We start from the raw sequence: 16,211 nt of genomic DNA, 5'->3' as shown, positions 1-16,211 counted from the left end.
GTCAACAGAGTCAGCGGGTCTGACCACCCGATCCCGTTAGTCGCCTCTTACGGCAAACATGGGTTGCTGACAAAAGGTATTACATGTATACGAAAGGTACACAAGCGAGAGAAATTGTGGACAATTATTCTCATAACAGTAACAGATGATGAAGGTTGATCGATTCATCTTACGCACAGGCTGCGGAATTTTCGTTGTTGTTTCATAATTATTTAAATGGTTCAACGAAAATCGGCGATGACACCGACACACGATTAGTACACAAACTGGATCCTCACTTAATTCGGACAATGGGTACTTTCTGTTAGGAAGGTAGATACTCACTCTATGCTCGTGACGTTCTGGAATTTATGATCCTCTATATCCTTGTCCGGGCTTAAATACACAGTGTTCACCTCGGTGTCGTACACTGAAAATAGCGACACACAATACAAACTTTATAGAACAGCTACATGAGGTGAACTATGAGCTGCAGGTATACGCTTGCATACAAAGGGAACTATGAGCTGCAGGTATACGCTTGCATACAAAAGGGAACTATGAGCTGCAGGTATACGCTTGCATACAAAGGGAACTATGAGCTGCAGGTATACGCTTGCATACAAAGGGAACTATGAGCTGCAGGTATACGCTTGCATACAAAAGGGAACTATGAGCTGCAGGTATACACTTGCATACTAAAGGGAATGAGCTGCATATAGCTTGCATACACAGGGAACTATGAGCGCTTGCATACACAAAGGGAACTATGAGCTGCAGGTATACGCTTGCATACAAAAGGGAACTATGAGCTGCAGGTATACGCTTGCATACTAAAGGGAACTATGAGCTGCAGGTATACGCTTGCATACACAGGGAACTATGAGCTGCAGGTATACGCTTGCGTACAAAAGGGAACTATGAGCTGCAGGTATACGCTGGCATACAAAAGGGAACGTTGCAAGAAAAGAAAAAACGTCTCGCACAACACAAAACATAATTTCAACTGTAAAGCCCAGCTAAGTCACAGCTCTATCACCAGTCATATGAAACATGATGATATCCTCATTGGATACAAAACAATACCAATAGAATGCGTTATTTTAAGTGCAGCAGTAAATAATCATATGAGTGTATCATATTTATGTTACATTCTTTCAAGACAAATACTTTGTTTTGACTGTTCTGAAAATAACCGTAAATGTCTTGCTAGTCTGCCTAAGATTTATACAGAGACAAGAAATCGTCTTGCTGTTTCCTTTCATACAAACATGTCGTGGCGAAGAACACCATAGATGGGTTTATCATAGTATATTAATGTTGGGAATTGAACCCGGGTTTTTTTCATTGTGGCGGGTGAACGCTTTTCAACTGATCCAACCAATAGCCTGAAAATAGTTGCGGCGGGATGCACTGTTAGACATGTGAGGCAGTGAAATGGTGTACCTTTGTACGCTCCCCGATCCTTCCTCTTCTGATAGCAGCAGCAGCAGATGATGATGAAGATGATGAGGAGGATGAGAAGTATCAGCAGGATGATGAGCCAGATCGGCACCCCAGCCTGACGAACCACTACAGGTGCAACTGGAAATCCAGCACACATAGTAAGAGTAGTGATTGTGAAACTGGGATTTTGTACAACGCTGTTAAGAGTGGGAAACTTTTGTTTTACACCACACTCATATGGTCAGTGAGAAAGTGTCGTCTTACACAGTACTCAAACAGTGAGAGGGAAAATGTTGCATTACATCACTCTCTAATAGTGCGCGTCGAAACATGCTTTTTTACACGACACTCTAATAGTACGTTGAAACTTTGTTTACACCACACTCGAAACGGGAAAATGTCGTTTTACACAACATTCTAATAGTGCGTCGAAACATGTCGTTTTACACTACAGTCAAATAGTGAGTCGCAACATGCTGTTTTACACTACTCTCTAATAGTGCGTCGAAACATGCTGTTTTACACCACTCTCTAATAGTGAGTCGAAACATGTTGTTTTACACCACACTCTAATAGTGAGTCGCAACATGCTGTTTTACACCACGCTCTAATAGTGCGTTTGTTTTACACTACAGTCAAATAGTGAGTCGCAACATGTTGTTTTACACTACTCTCTAATAGTGAGTCGAAACATGTTGTTTTACACTACTCTCTAATAGTGTGTCGCAACATGTAGCTTTACACTACAGTCAAATAGTGAGTCGCAACATGTAGTTTTACACTACTCTTTAATAGTGAGTCGAAACATGTTGTTTTACACTACTCTCTAATAGTGAGTCGCAACATGCTGTTTTACACTACAGTCAAATAGTGAGTCGCAACATGTAGTTTTACACTACTCTCTAATAGTGAGTCGCAAGATGCTGTTTTACACCACCCTCTAATAGTGAGTCGCAAGATGCTGTTTTACACCACACTCTAATAGTGAGTCGCAACATGCTGTTTTACACTACAGTCAAATAGTGAGTCGCAACATGCTGTTTTACACTACAGTCAAATAGTGAGTCGCAACATGTAGTTTTACACTACTCTCTAATAGTGAGTCGCAACATGCTGTTTTACACTACAGTCAAAAAGTGAGTCGCAACATGTAGTTTTACACTACACTCTAATAGTGAGTCGAAACATGCTGTTTTACACTGCACTCTAATAGTGAGTCGCTTTACATGTAGTTTTACACTACTATCTAATAGTGAGTCGCAACATGCTGTTTTACACCACACTCTAATAGAGTCGAAACATGCTGTTTTACACTACAGTCAAATAGTGAGTCGCAACATGTAGTTTTACACTACTCTCTAATAGTGAGTCGCAACATGCTGTTTTACACTACAGTCAAATAGTGAGTCGCAACATGTAGTTTTACACTACTATCTAATAGTGAGTCGCAACATGCTGTTTTACACTGCACTCTAATAGTGAGTCGCTTTACATGTAGTTTTACACTACTCTCTAATAGTGAGTCGCAACATGCTGTTTTACACCACACTCTAATAGTGTGTCGCAACATGTTGTATTACACTACTCTCTAATAGTGTGTCGCAACATGTTGTTTTACACTACTCTCTAATAGTGAGTCGCAACATGTTTTATTACACTACTCTCTAATAACTTCTTTGAGTGGCATTTTTAGAAGTTGGAAGTCAGATAGACCAAGTATATATCTAGAGCACGACGTTTCGATACAGGTTCTTGTATTAACAATGTGATGATAGTGAATAAAGGGTCAGAAATGCACTACATGTTGTTTTACACTACACTCTAATAGTGAGTCGAAACATGCTGTTTTACACACAGTCAAATAGTGAGTCGAAACATGCGGTTTTACGCCACACTCTAATAGTACGTTGGAACTTGTTGTTTTACACCACAGTCAAATAGTGAGTCGAAACATGCTGTTTTACACCACAGTCAAATAGTGAGTCGAAACATGCTGTTTTACGCCACACTCAGATAGCGCGTGTGAAGGTATTGTTTTACACCGCACTACACTCAAACTAATGTTTCAAACATTTTAACTTTATTTTCTTCTTACCAGGTCACCGCGCTTTTCGAACAATAATCCCTGTATTACACAAGTTAAAATGTTAGAAAAAGATCTTAGTGTTAGGATTCATCAATGTTTAATGCTTAACTTTGTCTTATGTTTAAATGAAACAAACAGACAGAGTCACATACCTATCCAATCCTCTAGGACAACTTCAATGACTACAGGGTGGGTTTCAAAGCTGTGGTACAGCACTCGGCTATAATTTCCTTCAATCTGTTTGTACTCCTCATCGCTCAGACTCGTAGTGTTGATGTAGGCTTTATCTGAGACGTCGTCGTAGGTCACGTATGGAGGAAGTTCTGTGTAATAGGTTTTATTCTTGAATTCCCATCTGTACCTGAGGGTCATGCCCGGGTCTGTGGTTCCCCTCACAGTCAGGTTCACCAGATCACCTTTCTTGATGCCCTGCCTAAGTGAAGGCTGGGTAGTCACTATGATGGGTTCTGGAAAAGCATAATATTATAATATTCCTTACATTGAAACATTGTTTTACGAACACAATGTACTGATACAAACAAAGTCCATTGACTGTATTGTGTACGGGTCAGGCTCATATTGATTGGTAAAGAAAGTTTAATTTATAATCCGTTAGGTATATATAGTGGTAGTTACGTATGAAATCTCGATTCTTCCACGATCATGGTATGAAGGTTGAGCTGACTAACCTATGACATTGAGACAACCGTTCGCGAACTCAGAGCCAATTGAGTTGGTAACCCGACACTGGAGGCACATGATGTCGCCTGGCTTGGTCAGGCCTCTGACGGTCATTACACGGTAACGGTCGCTGAACTCCATCTTTCCAGTACCTACGGGAATTGCAAAGTTCATGCTTTAACTTAGCACTATACGTGGATGATGAGTTTTTCATCCGCTATCTCAATGTTTTAGTCTTTACATCCATGGCCTTACCCTCGACTCGATAAGGCTTGCTACTGTTAGGATGGGGGACCCTATTCTAATGCAGACAATGCATTGCTAAAGCGTGTTCTGGCTCATCCATATTCTATTACAGCTATACATACATTATATATCAACAACATCATTATCAACAGTACAGTAGTACGTTAACAGGGGGTCACAGTCAAAACGGCAATAATGACCTTACAAAGTGGTTCGTATTTCCGAGTGTCTATGTTTCGGTTATTACTTCCTACTTCGTACAGCACTGGCACGAACATTTGTAGTAAAATACCTAGAAAGATATTGCATACAACAGAGAATAGGCTGTACCTGGAAGATTGTTAATGTTGATCTCAACCCCATTCTTGTACCACACAGGGGCATTCAACTCATCTTCGGAACGAGCCGAACGGGCCTTGCAAGTGAAGATGGCATCTCGACCCTCAGGAATGGTCTGGTTGTGAAGACTCTGTTCCCAGATAGGACCAGCTGCAACACGATATATGATAATTAAATATGCTTCACATTCCTACCATCCTCATTGCATCCCTACAAACAATCCTCAAAACATAACACCATGAATTACCCAACAACATCCCATGAAAAACTCTCTAAAGAAATCATATTACCACAGTCCTCACAATAATTCCAACAATCATCTTCAACAGCATTCTCATCAAAATGCCCACACACACCTCTACGAAGTCGACAGGCACCCACATCTGCCTCAACATCCCTACCAGCATCCCCATCAAACGTTGCAGTAAAACAACAGGCACCTATCAGTCCCCACCCCCTAAAGAAGTACTTTAGTACCCTTACCGACACCCCCACTATCACAGCCACCGCCCATCTCCTGACAGCACCTCCGCCCCACAAGCACTTAACCCCACCATCCTGGTATACTTTATAACAAGGCCTCTCATACCGACATCAACGCTCCGTCCACACGTATTAAACCCTACAATCATAGAGCATCCTATACAGGTCTATCACATCTGTGTTGGAACCATCGCCAACGCCTAATCTACCACTGATCACTTTTCGATGACAATACTAATCTAATGGGTCCACCAGATTGGTGTTGAGGAATAGCTCATGACAACCTACATGTAACGTCCAGGAAGATGTTGTCTTCGACCGTAGTAGAGCTGGTCGCAGTGCATGTATAAATGCCTTCATCATTCTCTGTTATATTAATGATCTGCAGTTTCATGTTGTTCTTGTCAAGTCTGTACTTCTTGTTGGCTGTGATAAGTTCTTTCCGCAAACCCAGCCACTGGACAGACGGGATGGGGCTTCACATACAGGAAAGCAGTAAAAACACATGATACTTCGTCGTACAAGCACAGCTTGATCATAACTTTATTTCAGATCATTATAAACATAGGCGTAAATCCACCAATTGTTTGATCTAGAAGTTGGTGAGCATACGGCTCTTCATAAAAACGAAGTATACGACTTTATGGAAAACCTTTCCACATATGAGAGCGACGTTTCAAAGTAGTAGTCCAAGCTAAAACGATGTAAGAATCTACATGCAAACGCCGTTCTAAACAATAAACAAGAAGATGTTATCCATGCAATTGTATGATTTTTTTAAAAATAAATCAACAAATGAGGGTTGATGTGATGCATTTATCACCAAGCCAACTTTAAACCATTCCCCTTTCCCGATCAGCATAGGTGATGTTGCCTCACTTTTCTTGTATATTATTAGGCTAAATAACTTTGATCATGTACATTCGATGATCAATGGACGAATAAATGACGGATTATAATACCAGTACATGACTGTACAATTTGTACTTAATCAGTGTACTTTTCTCAGGTGTGTCCGTTTCCCGGCCAAATAGTTTGCTCCCCTGACCTGAGGATATACGTGTACCTAACATCATGTAATGTCTACAACGAAATAGTTCATGCTTCTTTCTGTGTGAGGTATGGAACTTTCCAATCAACCTAATTATTTTACATATTTTATATTTATGCTTATCAAAGAAGAACGATGCACAATGTGTCCACATAATAATATAACAGAAGAAAAATGGAGGTTAGGGGAACACGATTTGTGTGTAGCACAGGTGGTTGGGCATACGCTGGGATGGGGGTGGAGGTAGATGCCGTGGTCCCTGACGACGGAAATCTTGTTTCTTCAGATGTGTATAGCTTCTTGAAATCTTCTTAAGATGTCATTCTTTTATTCCTATCATATTTGCTAGTTTACTATGTTCTAAGACCTAGTTCCTCAACGCAATGTATAATTATGTATGGGAGCTATGCCAGCCCTATAGAGCAGGACACAGTATGCGTGAAATTCCTTTTACTTAGCTCAGTCATATATCCACAGCACATTGTTCTAATGTTACGGAATTGCTGACACCTACTGTCCGCTGAAAACACACTCCAGCTCAGCATCCTGGCCTATGAGAAACTGGGGATTGACGGTCCTATAGACAGGCTTTGGAGGCACTTGAGGTTTGACTGTAATAAAAAGCGATTTCGTAGAACAGCATATAGGAATAATTCTCCACAATGTCTCTCAGTTATGTACATTTTGTATTGCGTATAATTAACCCAGGGTCAGTAACCTATGCAGGGGTTCAAAAATCCCGACGCCCGGGACAAGTCAGTTTTCATTTCGGGCAATAAAATAATGGTATCTTACTTGTCCGTGGGCTACTAGATAATTTCCACTTATGGTTTCAAACTGCAAATAAACTTGGATTTAATTTCATATCTGCTCAAAATGTAGCTATTAAATTTCGCAATGATAATGAAGTAGAGTTTTCTTTCTTTGCTATTTATCACTTTTCAATAAATAGTCCAGTAAACATTAACATCAAATACCATGTTGATTTATTCTTTCATAATTACATCATTATTATTATTTCATAAAATCAGGACAAGTGGAAAAATAGTAAGGACAAGTTACTTTTGAAAATTTTGAACCCCTGCTATGTTTGAGAGGCGATTAACGGGATCGGATGGTCAGATTTGACTTGGTTGGTTCACACATGTCATCATATCCCAATTGCTGTTGATCACCGGATTGTCAGGTCCAGACCCGTCTCGTTTACAGACCGCAATCATATAATTGGAATATTGCTGCGTGCGGCGTGAAACAACAAACAAACAAAAACAATTACAACACTTACCAACAACAACTGCAACATGTATACTGCTGTCTTTAAATCAGTAACTTCGTCTGATGTGTTTTCACATGCTTTGTGAAATGTTACTTATTTCTATACATCGAATAGACTGACGGATTCACAAGAGACAGATTTAACGAACAATCCTCACCATCTGCCGGTTTAACTGTCAGCTTCTTTGGACTACCCAGCTGGATGTTGTCAGGATTGTCATTATACATGGCGCACTTGTATATGTCAACAGCTGTCTGGTCTGCCACTTCCAAGAAGATGAAATGCAGCGTCCCTTTAAATCAAGAGATTATGACAGTCATTATTTTACTAAATATTGTAAATGATGATTAGGAAGCTCATCCCTTTGAATTAAAAGGATTATGATATCATTCTTGTATACATGGTAAATGATGATTAGGAAACTCATCCCTTTGAATTAAAAGGATTATGATATTATTCTTGTATACATGGTAAATGATGATTAGGAAACTCATCCCTTTGAATTAAAAGGATTATGATATTATTCTTGTATACATGGTAAATGATGATTAGGAAACTCATCCCTTTGAATTAAAAGATTATGATATTATTCTTGTATATATGGTAAATGATGATTAGGAAACTCATCCCTTTGAATTAAAAGATTATGATATTATTCTTGTATACATCGTAAATGATGATTAGTATCATCCTTTTTAAAGATTATGATATTCATAGTGGTAAATGATGATTAGGAAGCTCTGATTCTTATCGAGAAAATCGATCGCAGAATATTTGTTCTTGTCCTTAGCTGAAGATGATTACGAGAGCTTGCCTTTGTGTCCTTAGCTGAAGCAAGTATAATGCTGGAAAGGGCATGTTGATTATGATTTGGAGCCATGGTGAGTCTGCTAGAAGATTGTCCTGATTTGAACCACATGCGATCCGTTGTCCGTCTCCATGTGATCCTTGATCTGTTACCATGTGATCCGTGGTCTGTCACCATGTGATCCTTGGTCTGTCACCATGTTATCCTTGATCTGTCACCATGTGATCCTTGGTCTGTCACCATGTTATCCTTGATCTGTCACCATGTGATCCTTGGTCTGTCACCATGTTATCCTTGGTCTGTGTAAATGTGATCCTTGATCTGTCACCATGTTATCCTTGGTCTGTCTCCATGTGATCCTTAGTCTGTCGCCATGTGATCCTTAGGTCTCTGACCATGTTATCCTTCGACTCTGTCACCAATGTGATCCGTGGTCAAGTGTCACTATGTGATCCGTGATCTGTCAAATCTATGAATCCTTGGTCATGTTGGTACTTTGTTTGTCCTGTGTCCTCAGCTGAAGCTTACGTGAGCCCTTGGTCTGTCACCATGTATAATCCTTGGTCTGTCTAAATGTGATCCTTGGTCAGTCACCATGTTATCCTTGGTCTGTCTCCATGTGATCCTTAGTCTGTCTCCATGTGATCCTTGGTCTGTCTCCATGTGATCCTTGGTCTGTCTCCATGTGATCCTTGGTCTGTCACCATGTTATCCTTGGTCTGTCACCATGTTATCCTTGGTCTGTCACCATGTGATCCTTGGTCTGTCTCCATGTTATCCTTGATCTGTCACCATGTGATCCTTGGTCTGTCACCATGTTATCCTTGGTCTGTCACCATGTGATCCTTGGTCTGTCTCCATGTGATCCTTGGTCTGTCACCATGTGATCCTTGGTCTGTCTCCATGTGATCCTTGGTCTGTCACCATGTTTTCCTTGGTCTGTCTCCATGTTATCCTTGGTCTGTCACCATGTGATCCTTGGTCTGTCTCCATGTTATCCTTGATCTGTCACCATGTGATCCTTGGTCTGTCACCATGTGATCCTTGGTCTGTCTCCATGTGATCCTTGGTCTGTCACCATGTGACCCTTGGTCTGTCACCATGTTATCCTTGGTCTGTCACAATGTTATCCTTGATCTATCACCATGTGACCCTTGGTCTGTTACTATGTGATCCTTGGTCTGTCTCCATGTGATCCTTGGTCTGTCTCCATGTGATCCTTGGTCTGTCTCCATGTGATCCTTGATCTGTCACCATGTTATCCTTGATCTGTCACAATGTGATCCGTGGTCTGTCACTATGTGATCCGTGATCTGTCACTATGTGATCCTTGGTTTGTCACCATGTGATCCTTGGTCTGTCACAATGTGACCCTTGGTCTGTCACCATGTGATCCTTGGTCTGTCACCATGTTATCCTTGGTCTGTCACCATGTGATCCTTGGTCTGTCACAATGTTATCATTGATCTGTTACCATGTGACCCTTGGTCTGTCACTATGTGATCCTTGGTCTGTCTCCATGTGATCCTTGGTCTGTCACCATGTTATCCTTGGTCTGTCACCATGTGATCCGTGATCTGTAAACATGTTATTCTTGGTCTGCTTCCATGTGATCCTTGGTCTATCACCGTGTCATCCTTGATCTGTCACCATGTGACCCTTGGTCTGTCACTATGTGATCTTTGGTCTGTCTCCATGTGATCCTTGGTCTGTCACCATGTTATCCTTGGTCTGTCACCATGTGATCCTTGGTCTGTCACCATGTGATCCTTGGTCTGTCACCATGTTATCCTTGGTCTGTCACCATGTGATCCTTGGTCTGTCACCACTATGGCCGTGCTTGTTGGAGTCATCAAAGTGATACAAACTTTCTTCCTGCAAAGTACACGTCAGGGTCCCGATCCACAAAACGTTCGTAGCGCTACGGCATTCATAAGCCTATGATAAACTTTAGAGTTACGACAGGTCGTAAAGTTACGAACGCTTTGGCCATCGGGACCATGAGGTGTCTGAATCATTGTTATAAACAATGTGTGGCAAATAATACCGGGGTCTATATAATCACAAGAATCAAAATGATACAGCATTACCTTTATCGTCAATATAGATTCTGTTGGTTTCTTTAACTTGTTCCTGGGTGCCTTCGACTCCTTGAAGGAACCACGTGAAGCGTGCTGGAGGATCGCTCGCAGGAGCATCACCACACTCGAGACGAGCGTATCCACCCTCAGACCCATTGACGGGTTTTGGCTTAGCGCCGCTGTCAGCCCAACCTTTTAGAACTATAAACGACAATAGTATGATTAGGTCAAACAGGAAATGCTCATTGAAGGGATGGGTCTTTCACAGCAAAATCATAGGATTGTGTATTGTAATAAAGGGCGCTGTCGTACCTGATATTCATATGGGTCCTGGGGAAGTATGACGTATTATGTTATCAGTTAATACTACAAGAGCAACAGGCCATGGTAAAATCGGTAATAAAATGTTGAAAATCTGCGCTTTTCACTAGCCCCACTTTTAATTAAATTTCCCTATTTGTCATTACAGCAGTCGATACTTCCAACTACAGAACTGTAGTATTAACCATCTGTACCGCGAAAATATTTTTAAAATGTTTCTTGAAATACGTATATAACTATTTGAGAGAAAATAACAAATAGTAAAATCTTCTGGATTCACCCCTAGCGCTTCAACATATGTATACAATTTACAGACAAAGCTTTGGATGAAGTAAAAACGGTTTTTAGCGACGTTACGACCACGTTTGCCATATAGGAACAAAATACTAAAATCAAGACATTCAAGACAATCTGCTAAAATCGTTTGAATGTTACCTGAAGTTACAAGCGAGTAGTAATCAGAAGGCTCACTTCTAATCTTAGAGCAGTACTAATTGGTGTATCTCAGGGTTCCGTACTGGGACCTGTGATGTTCATAATATACATAAATGATATTGTAGATGATATTGACAGTAATATTCGACTATTTGCAGATGACACTTCTTTATATAAAACCATTGATGATCCCAATACAGCTGTCGCTTGCTTAAACAATGACTTAGGAAATTGCTCAAACTGGTTCATGGGATGGAAGGTCGCTTTTAATCCTCACAAAACAGAATCAATACAGTTCAGCAGTAGTTCTTCATGGTCGTCAGTCGAAAATCCTATTCACTGTTTCCTCACTTGCAGTAACTACTGGATGATGCCGTTAGCCAGTCGAAAATCCTATTCACTGTTTCCTCACTTGCAATAACTAATGAACGATGCCGTTAGTCAGTCGAAAATCCTATTCACTGTTTCCTCACTTGCAGTAACTAATGGACGATGCCGTTAGTCAGTCGAAAATCCTATTCACTGTTTCCTCACTTGCAATAACTAATGGACGATGCCGTTAGCCAGTCGAAATTCCTATTCACTGTTTCCTCACTTGCAATAACTAAGGGATGATTGAAATCAATCTGAAAACATATATGAGTTTCATCTGCCATGCCCTTATCACCCGATGACTCCATAAATTTGCTACGATTTCATGCAGCAATGCACATCACCCATACAAAGATAGACTAATGCCCAGTCCCTGAATATAGATAATTTGTACAGTAACAAATATACCGATTTAAATTGAAAAGGAGTCCCAGTCCCATTCCTGAACCTGGAGAAATCTAGACTTGCTTTATTTGTGGCTTTAGCATTGCAGGGAGGGCTAGGCAGTAGGGAAAATAATGTGGTTCAGGGACTGTGAGACTGACTAATACAAAACATACACTTCATGGAGTCTTTAAGATGTTATAGTTTTGTACCGGTGTGTTCAGCTATATCCACAGCTTCAGGCATGAAAGGCGGTAATGTGCTCGATAATCAAAGGGGAATAACTCACCAATTTCCTTTAGGGTGGTAACGGGTGACATGGCTAATGGGTACACACCCGGCCCAACATTATTTTCCACTCCACACTGATACTCCCCCTGTTCTCTGTTTGAGAAGCTGGGTATAGTCAGGTTACCGGTTGTACTGTCTACTTTCACATAGTTAGTAGATGTGATCTTCGTTCCGTCGAAGTACCATTTGTATCTGAAAATAGAAAGATGTTCAGGTCATATCGCCACCATTGGTTACCATTCGTCAAAAATTCGCCCTGACCTCGACTCACAATATGAGTGGGTCACGAATGATATCGCCACATAACCATTAATGACAACTAAAAGTATTTAAATACTTGTATTCAGAGATTATTTTTCTTTTATAATCCATAGCCTATGATATGGGTTATTTTGCTTACGTGACAGCGGGGTTTCCCGATGCTGTGCAGTGGAGAACAACCTTCGACTTGCCTTTGAGGTACTCTTTCGTCTTGGCTTCAGGTGTGATTATGTGTGGGGGGATGTCTATGAAAAAAACAACTTAATAATCACAGAGAGGTAAAACATCATGACATATCTTAGAACGCAGGAACTGTCTGTGATGTTTCAGGTGTATTTCTGCCTACAATTGTGTGTGTCATTTCTACATGTACCCATGTGTGTGTGTGTCTTGCATCTGTTGTATAGCCACTTGTGTGTGTGCGTGTGTGTGTTTGTGCGCGCGCGCACCTGTGTCTGTCTACATCTGTTTCTCTGTCTACACAAGTGTGTATGGTCACGTGTATGTGTGTGTGTACACCTGTGTCTGGCTAGCCTTGTTTGTCTACACATGTGTGTATGGTCACGTGTGTATATATACACGTGTGTCTATCTACATCTGTGTGTCTATCTATACAGGTGTGTATGTATGCAGGTGTGTCTAGCTACACTTGTTTGTCTATCTATACATGTGTCTATGGTCGCGTGTGTATGTATACACGTGTGCCTGTCTACACCTGCTTGTCTATCTACACATGTGTGTATGGTCACGTCTGTATGTAAACACGTGTGCCTGTCTACACCTGTATGTATGGTCACGTGTGTATATATACACGTGTGCCTGTCTACACCTGTTTGCATATCTACACTTTTGTGTATGGCCACGTGTGTATGTATACACGTGTGTCTATCTACACCTATTTGTCTGTCTACACATGTGTGTATGGTCACGTGTGTATTTATACACGTGTGCCTGTCTACACCTGTTTGTCTGTCTACACCTGTTTTTCTATCTACACCTGTCTGTATGGTCACGTGTGTATGTATACACGTGTGTCTGTCTACACCTGTTTGTCTGTCTACACATGTTTGTCTATCTACACATGTGTGTATGGTCACGTCTGTATGTAAACACGTGTGCCTGTCTACACCTGTATGTATGGTCACGTGTGTATATATACACGTGTGCCTGTCTACACCTGTTTGCATATCTACACTTTTGTGTATGGCCACGTGTGTATGTATACACGTGTGTCTATCTACACCTATTTGTCTGTCTACACATGTGTGTATGGTCACGTGTGTATTTATACACGTGTGCCTGTCTACACCTGTTTGTCTGTCTACACCTGTTTTTCTATCTACACCTGTCTGTATGGTCACGTGTGTATGTATACACGTGTGTCTGTCTACACCTGTTTGTCTGTCTACACCTGTTTGTCTATCTACACATGTGTGTTTGGTCACGTATGGTCACGTGCTGCATGCCTGTCTTCGCCTGTGTGTCTGTTTTTATCTTAATGTGAAGATCCCTAGACAAATGTCAGATGACAACCAGGTGCAGATACACTACCGTATACAGGCGTACAGGTACAGAAAGGCTTCCGTCCATGAAAATACCGGTATTCATGTGTAGACTGACACACAGATGTAGCAAAATATAGAGACGAAGGTGTAGAACCATATACAGTAAGACACCGAAATATTCAGGCCTACAGGTATTGACAGTAGTGGTGGTCCGATTAATTGAAATAATCGGTCGTAGTGACTAAACGACCAAGCAATCGATCGTATTTTCTCATAATCGAACACAACCAATTTTGGAACACTTGTTTTCATTAACAATATTTTTCACAAGGTTGGATTTGTCTGTTACATATTGTAAGCACTACAAGCTCGTTTCAAGTCATGATTGAATTTATCTTAAAGAAATTTATGTTCCTAACATACTAGTCATCCTTTAAAGATGTGAAATTTTGCCAAAAAGCCCCAAAAGAACTTCATGTTTTTTCCTTATTTTTATGAATGAATGAATGAATCTCTTTATTTCCTCCAGATTATATTCCGAAGATCATTATAAAAATGTACATGAAATATTTACAGCAACATAATCACAGCAATATATTCACAACACATTCATATAGTCATATACAATGTATATGTACAAAGAAAAATGAAAGGTCTAGAATGCACAGTTTAGTGAGGGAAGCAAGGAATATAGGTATTTACAGAAGAGGACAATCATACATCTCCATGACATTTCATCAACATCGTTAGTAACTAGTAGTTCACCCCCAGAAAATAGTGATAACATTTCATCTTCAGATAATAATTCTATTTGTACATAAACATCCACATCAAAGAGATCTATAAGCTTTGAAAAGAAATTATTCCTGTTGAACATATAGTGTTCACAGTGTAGAATTACAGGGCAGTCATAATCATTACAATATCTTTTGCAGAGTTCACAATGTTTTGAGAATTTTCCCCTTGAGCTGATTTGTACACAAAACTGTAATATATCTTTAAACTGTGGGTAGAAATACATCAAACAATACAATCTATGTACACCAAAGAAGTTGTGGGTCAAGCTGATATCTATTCATATCGTGCCTTACACACACTTGAGAAACCCATCGTTCAGTTTCAGATTTATTTATGCAATTAATAGTTATTCTTCGCCATGACGATTTACATGGAAACCTTCCAAAATCGAGATAGTCACTAAGATAATTGAAGAGATTGTATTTTAAACTGGTTTGAATAAGTGTGTCACATATGCTGTGTAAGACAGCTGTTCTGTTTTGAAAGGTGGCTAAATGTACACAGAAAATATCCTTAAATGAAGAGTTACACTTGCTGTTGCACAGCTTGCCGAGAAATAATAGTCTACATTTATCTATATAACCATCCATGCTCCACAATCCAAGGTTACCTAGCACTGAAGCAGAGGAAAAGCGCTTACCGAAACCCTGAATGCATCTGGCAAAATATCTCTGTGTACTTTCTACCAAGTCATAATCTTTACCTCGAAGAATGGGTAAAAGTTCACAACCGTAAAAGCTCGTTGGAAGTATCATTCTTTTCCATATTTTAACAGAAGAAGTAGGGTGGAGATCTTTACCGTTTAAACCAAGACTTTTTAGAGAATTTACAGATTGCCGTGCTTTCTGGCAGTATGAATATACTCTAGATTTTAGGGATAGATCAGACGAAAGTAAAATGCCTCCATACTTAACACAATCACTTGTTGGTATGTCTGAATCACCAAATTTGAAAGAATAATTACCCAGACGTTTCTTATATTTGCAGAAAATGACACAAGTGCTTTTAGAACCGTTATACGTTAGACGCCACTTACAAGCATAGCTATAAACAGTATCAAGTGATGATTGAAGACCTTTTGGAGAGGTGGAAGCAAGTGTTGTGTCGTCAGCCAATAGAATACATGGGATATTAATGCCACTTACACAAATGCCATTGTTCAAATCTCTAAGTTCACATATCAAATCATTAATAAAAACAAGGAAAAACCAGGAAGACAAGACTCTACCTTGCCCAACGTCTTGGCTTCAGGTGTGATTATGTGTGGGGGATGTCTATGAAAAAACCAACTTAATAATGACAGAGAGGTAAAACATCATGACATACCTTAGAACACAGGAACTGTCTGTGATGTTTCAGGTGTATTTC

The 16,211-nt window shown here is 40.2% G+C and overlaps 1 protein-coding gene across 4 annotated transcripts in view; it reads right to left on the bottom strand.

Moving 5' to 3' along the window:
- LOC124259016 (neural cell adhesion molecule L1-like) overlaps window positions 1-16,211 on the bottom strand; it is a 33,635-nt gene that overhangs the window by 2,932 nt on the left and 14,492 nt on the right. For all 4 annotated transcript variants that reach the window (XM_046693087.1, XM_046693086.1, XM_046693084.1 and 1 more), the window contains exons 3-13: window positions 12,680-12,785; window positions 12,278-12,471; window positions 10,486-10,677; window positions 7,745-7,879; window positions 6,826-6,922; window positions 5,549-5,736; window positions 4,769-4,927; window positions 4,201-4,344; window positions 3,664-3,978; window positions 1,426-1,563; window positions 325-409 (exon numbers count right to left, since the gene is read on the bottom strand). In XM_046693087.1, coding sequence (XP_046549043.1) covers window positions 325-409; window positions 1,426-1,563; window positions 3,664-3,978; window positions 4,201-4,344; window positions 4,769-4,927; window positions 5,549-5,736; window positions 6,826-6,922; window positions 7,745-7,879; window positions 10,486-10,677; window positions 12,278-12,471; window positions 12,680-12,785 — 1,753 coding nt within the window. The remainder of the gene's footprint in view (window positions 1-324; window positions 410-1,425; window positions 1,564-3,663; window positions 3,979-4,200; window positions 4,345-4,768; window positions 4,928-5,548; window positions 5,737-6,825; window positions 6,923-7,744; window positions 7,880-10,485; window positions 10,678-12,277; window positions 12,472-12,679; window positions 12,786-16,211) is intronic.

The sequence above is a fragment of the Haliotis rubra genome, unplaced genomic scaffold (genome assembly GCF_003918875.1).
Source record: "Haliotis rubra isolate DU_JTF1 unplaced genomic scaffold, ASM391887v1 Scf707, whole genome shotgun sequence".
Classification (NCBI taxonomy): Eukaryota; Metazoa; Mollusca; class Gastropoda; order Lepetellida; family Haliotidae; genus Haliotis; species Haliotis rubra.
Note: the sequence above shows the minus strand (reverse complement) of the source record. Positions and strands in the feature narration are given on the sequence as shown.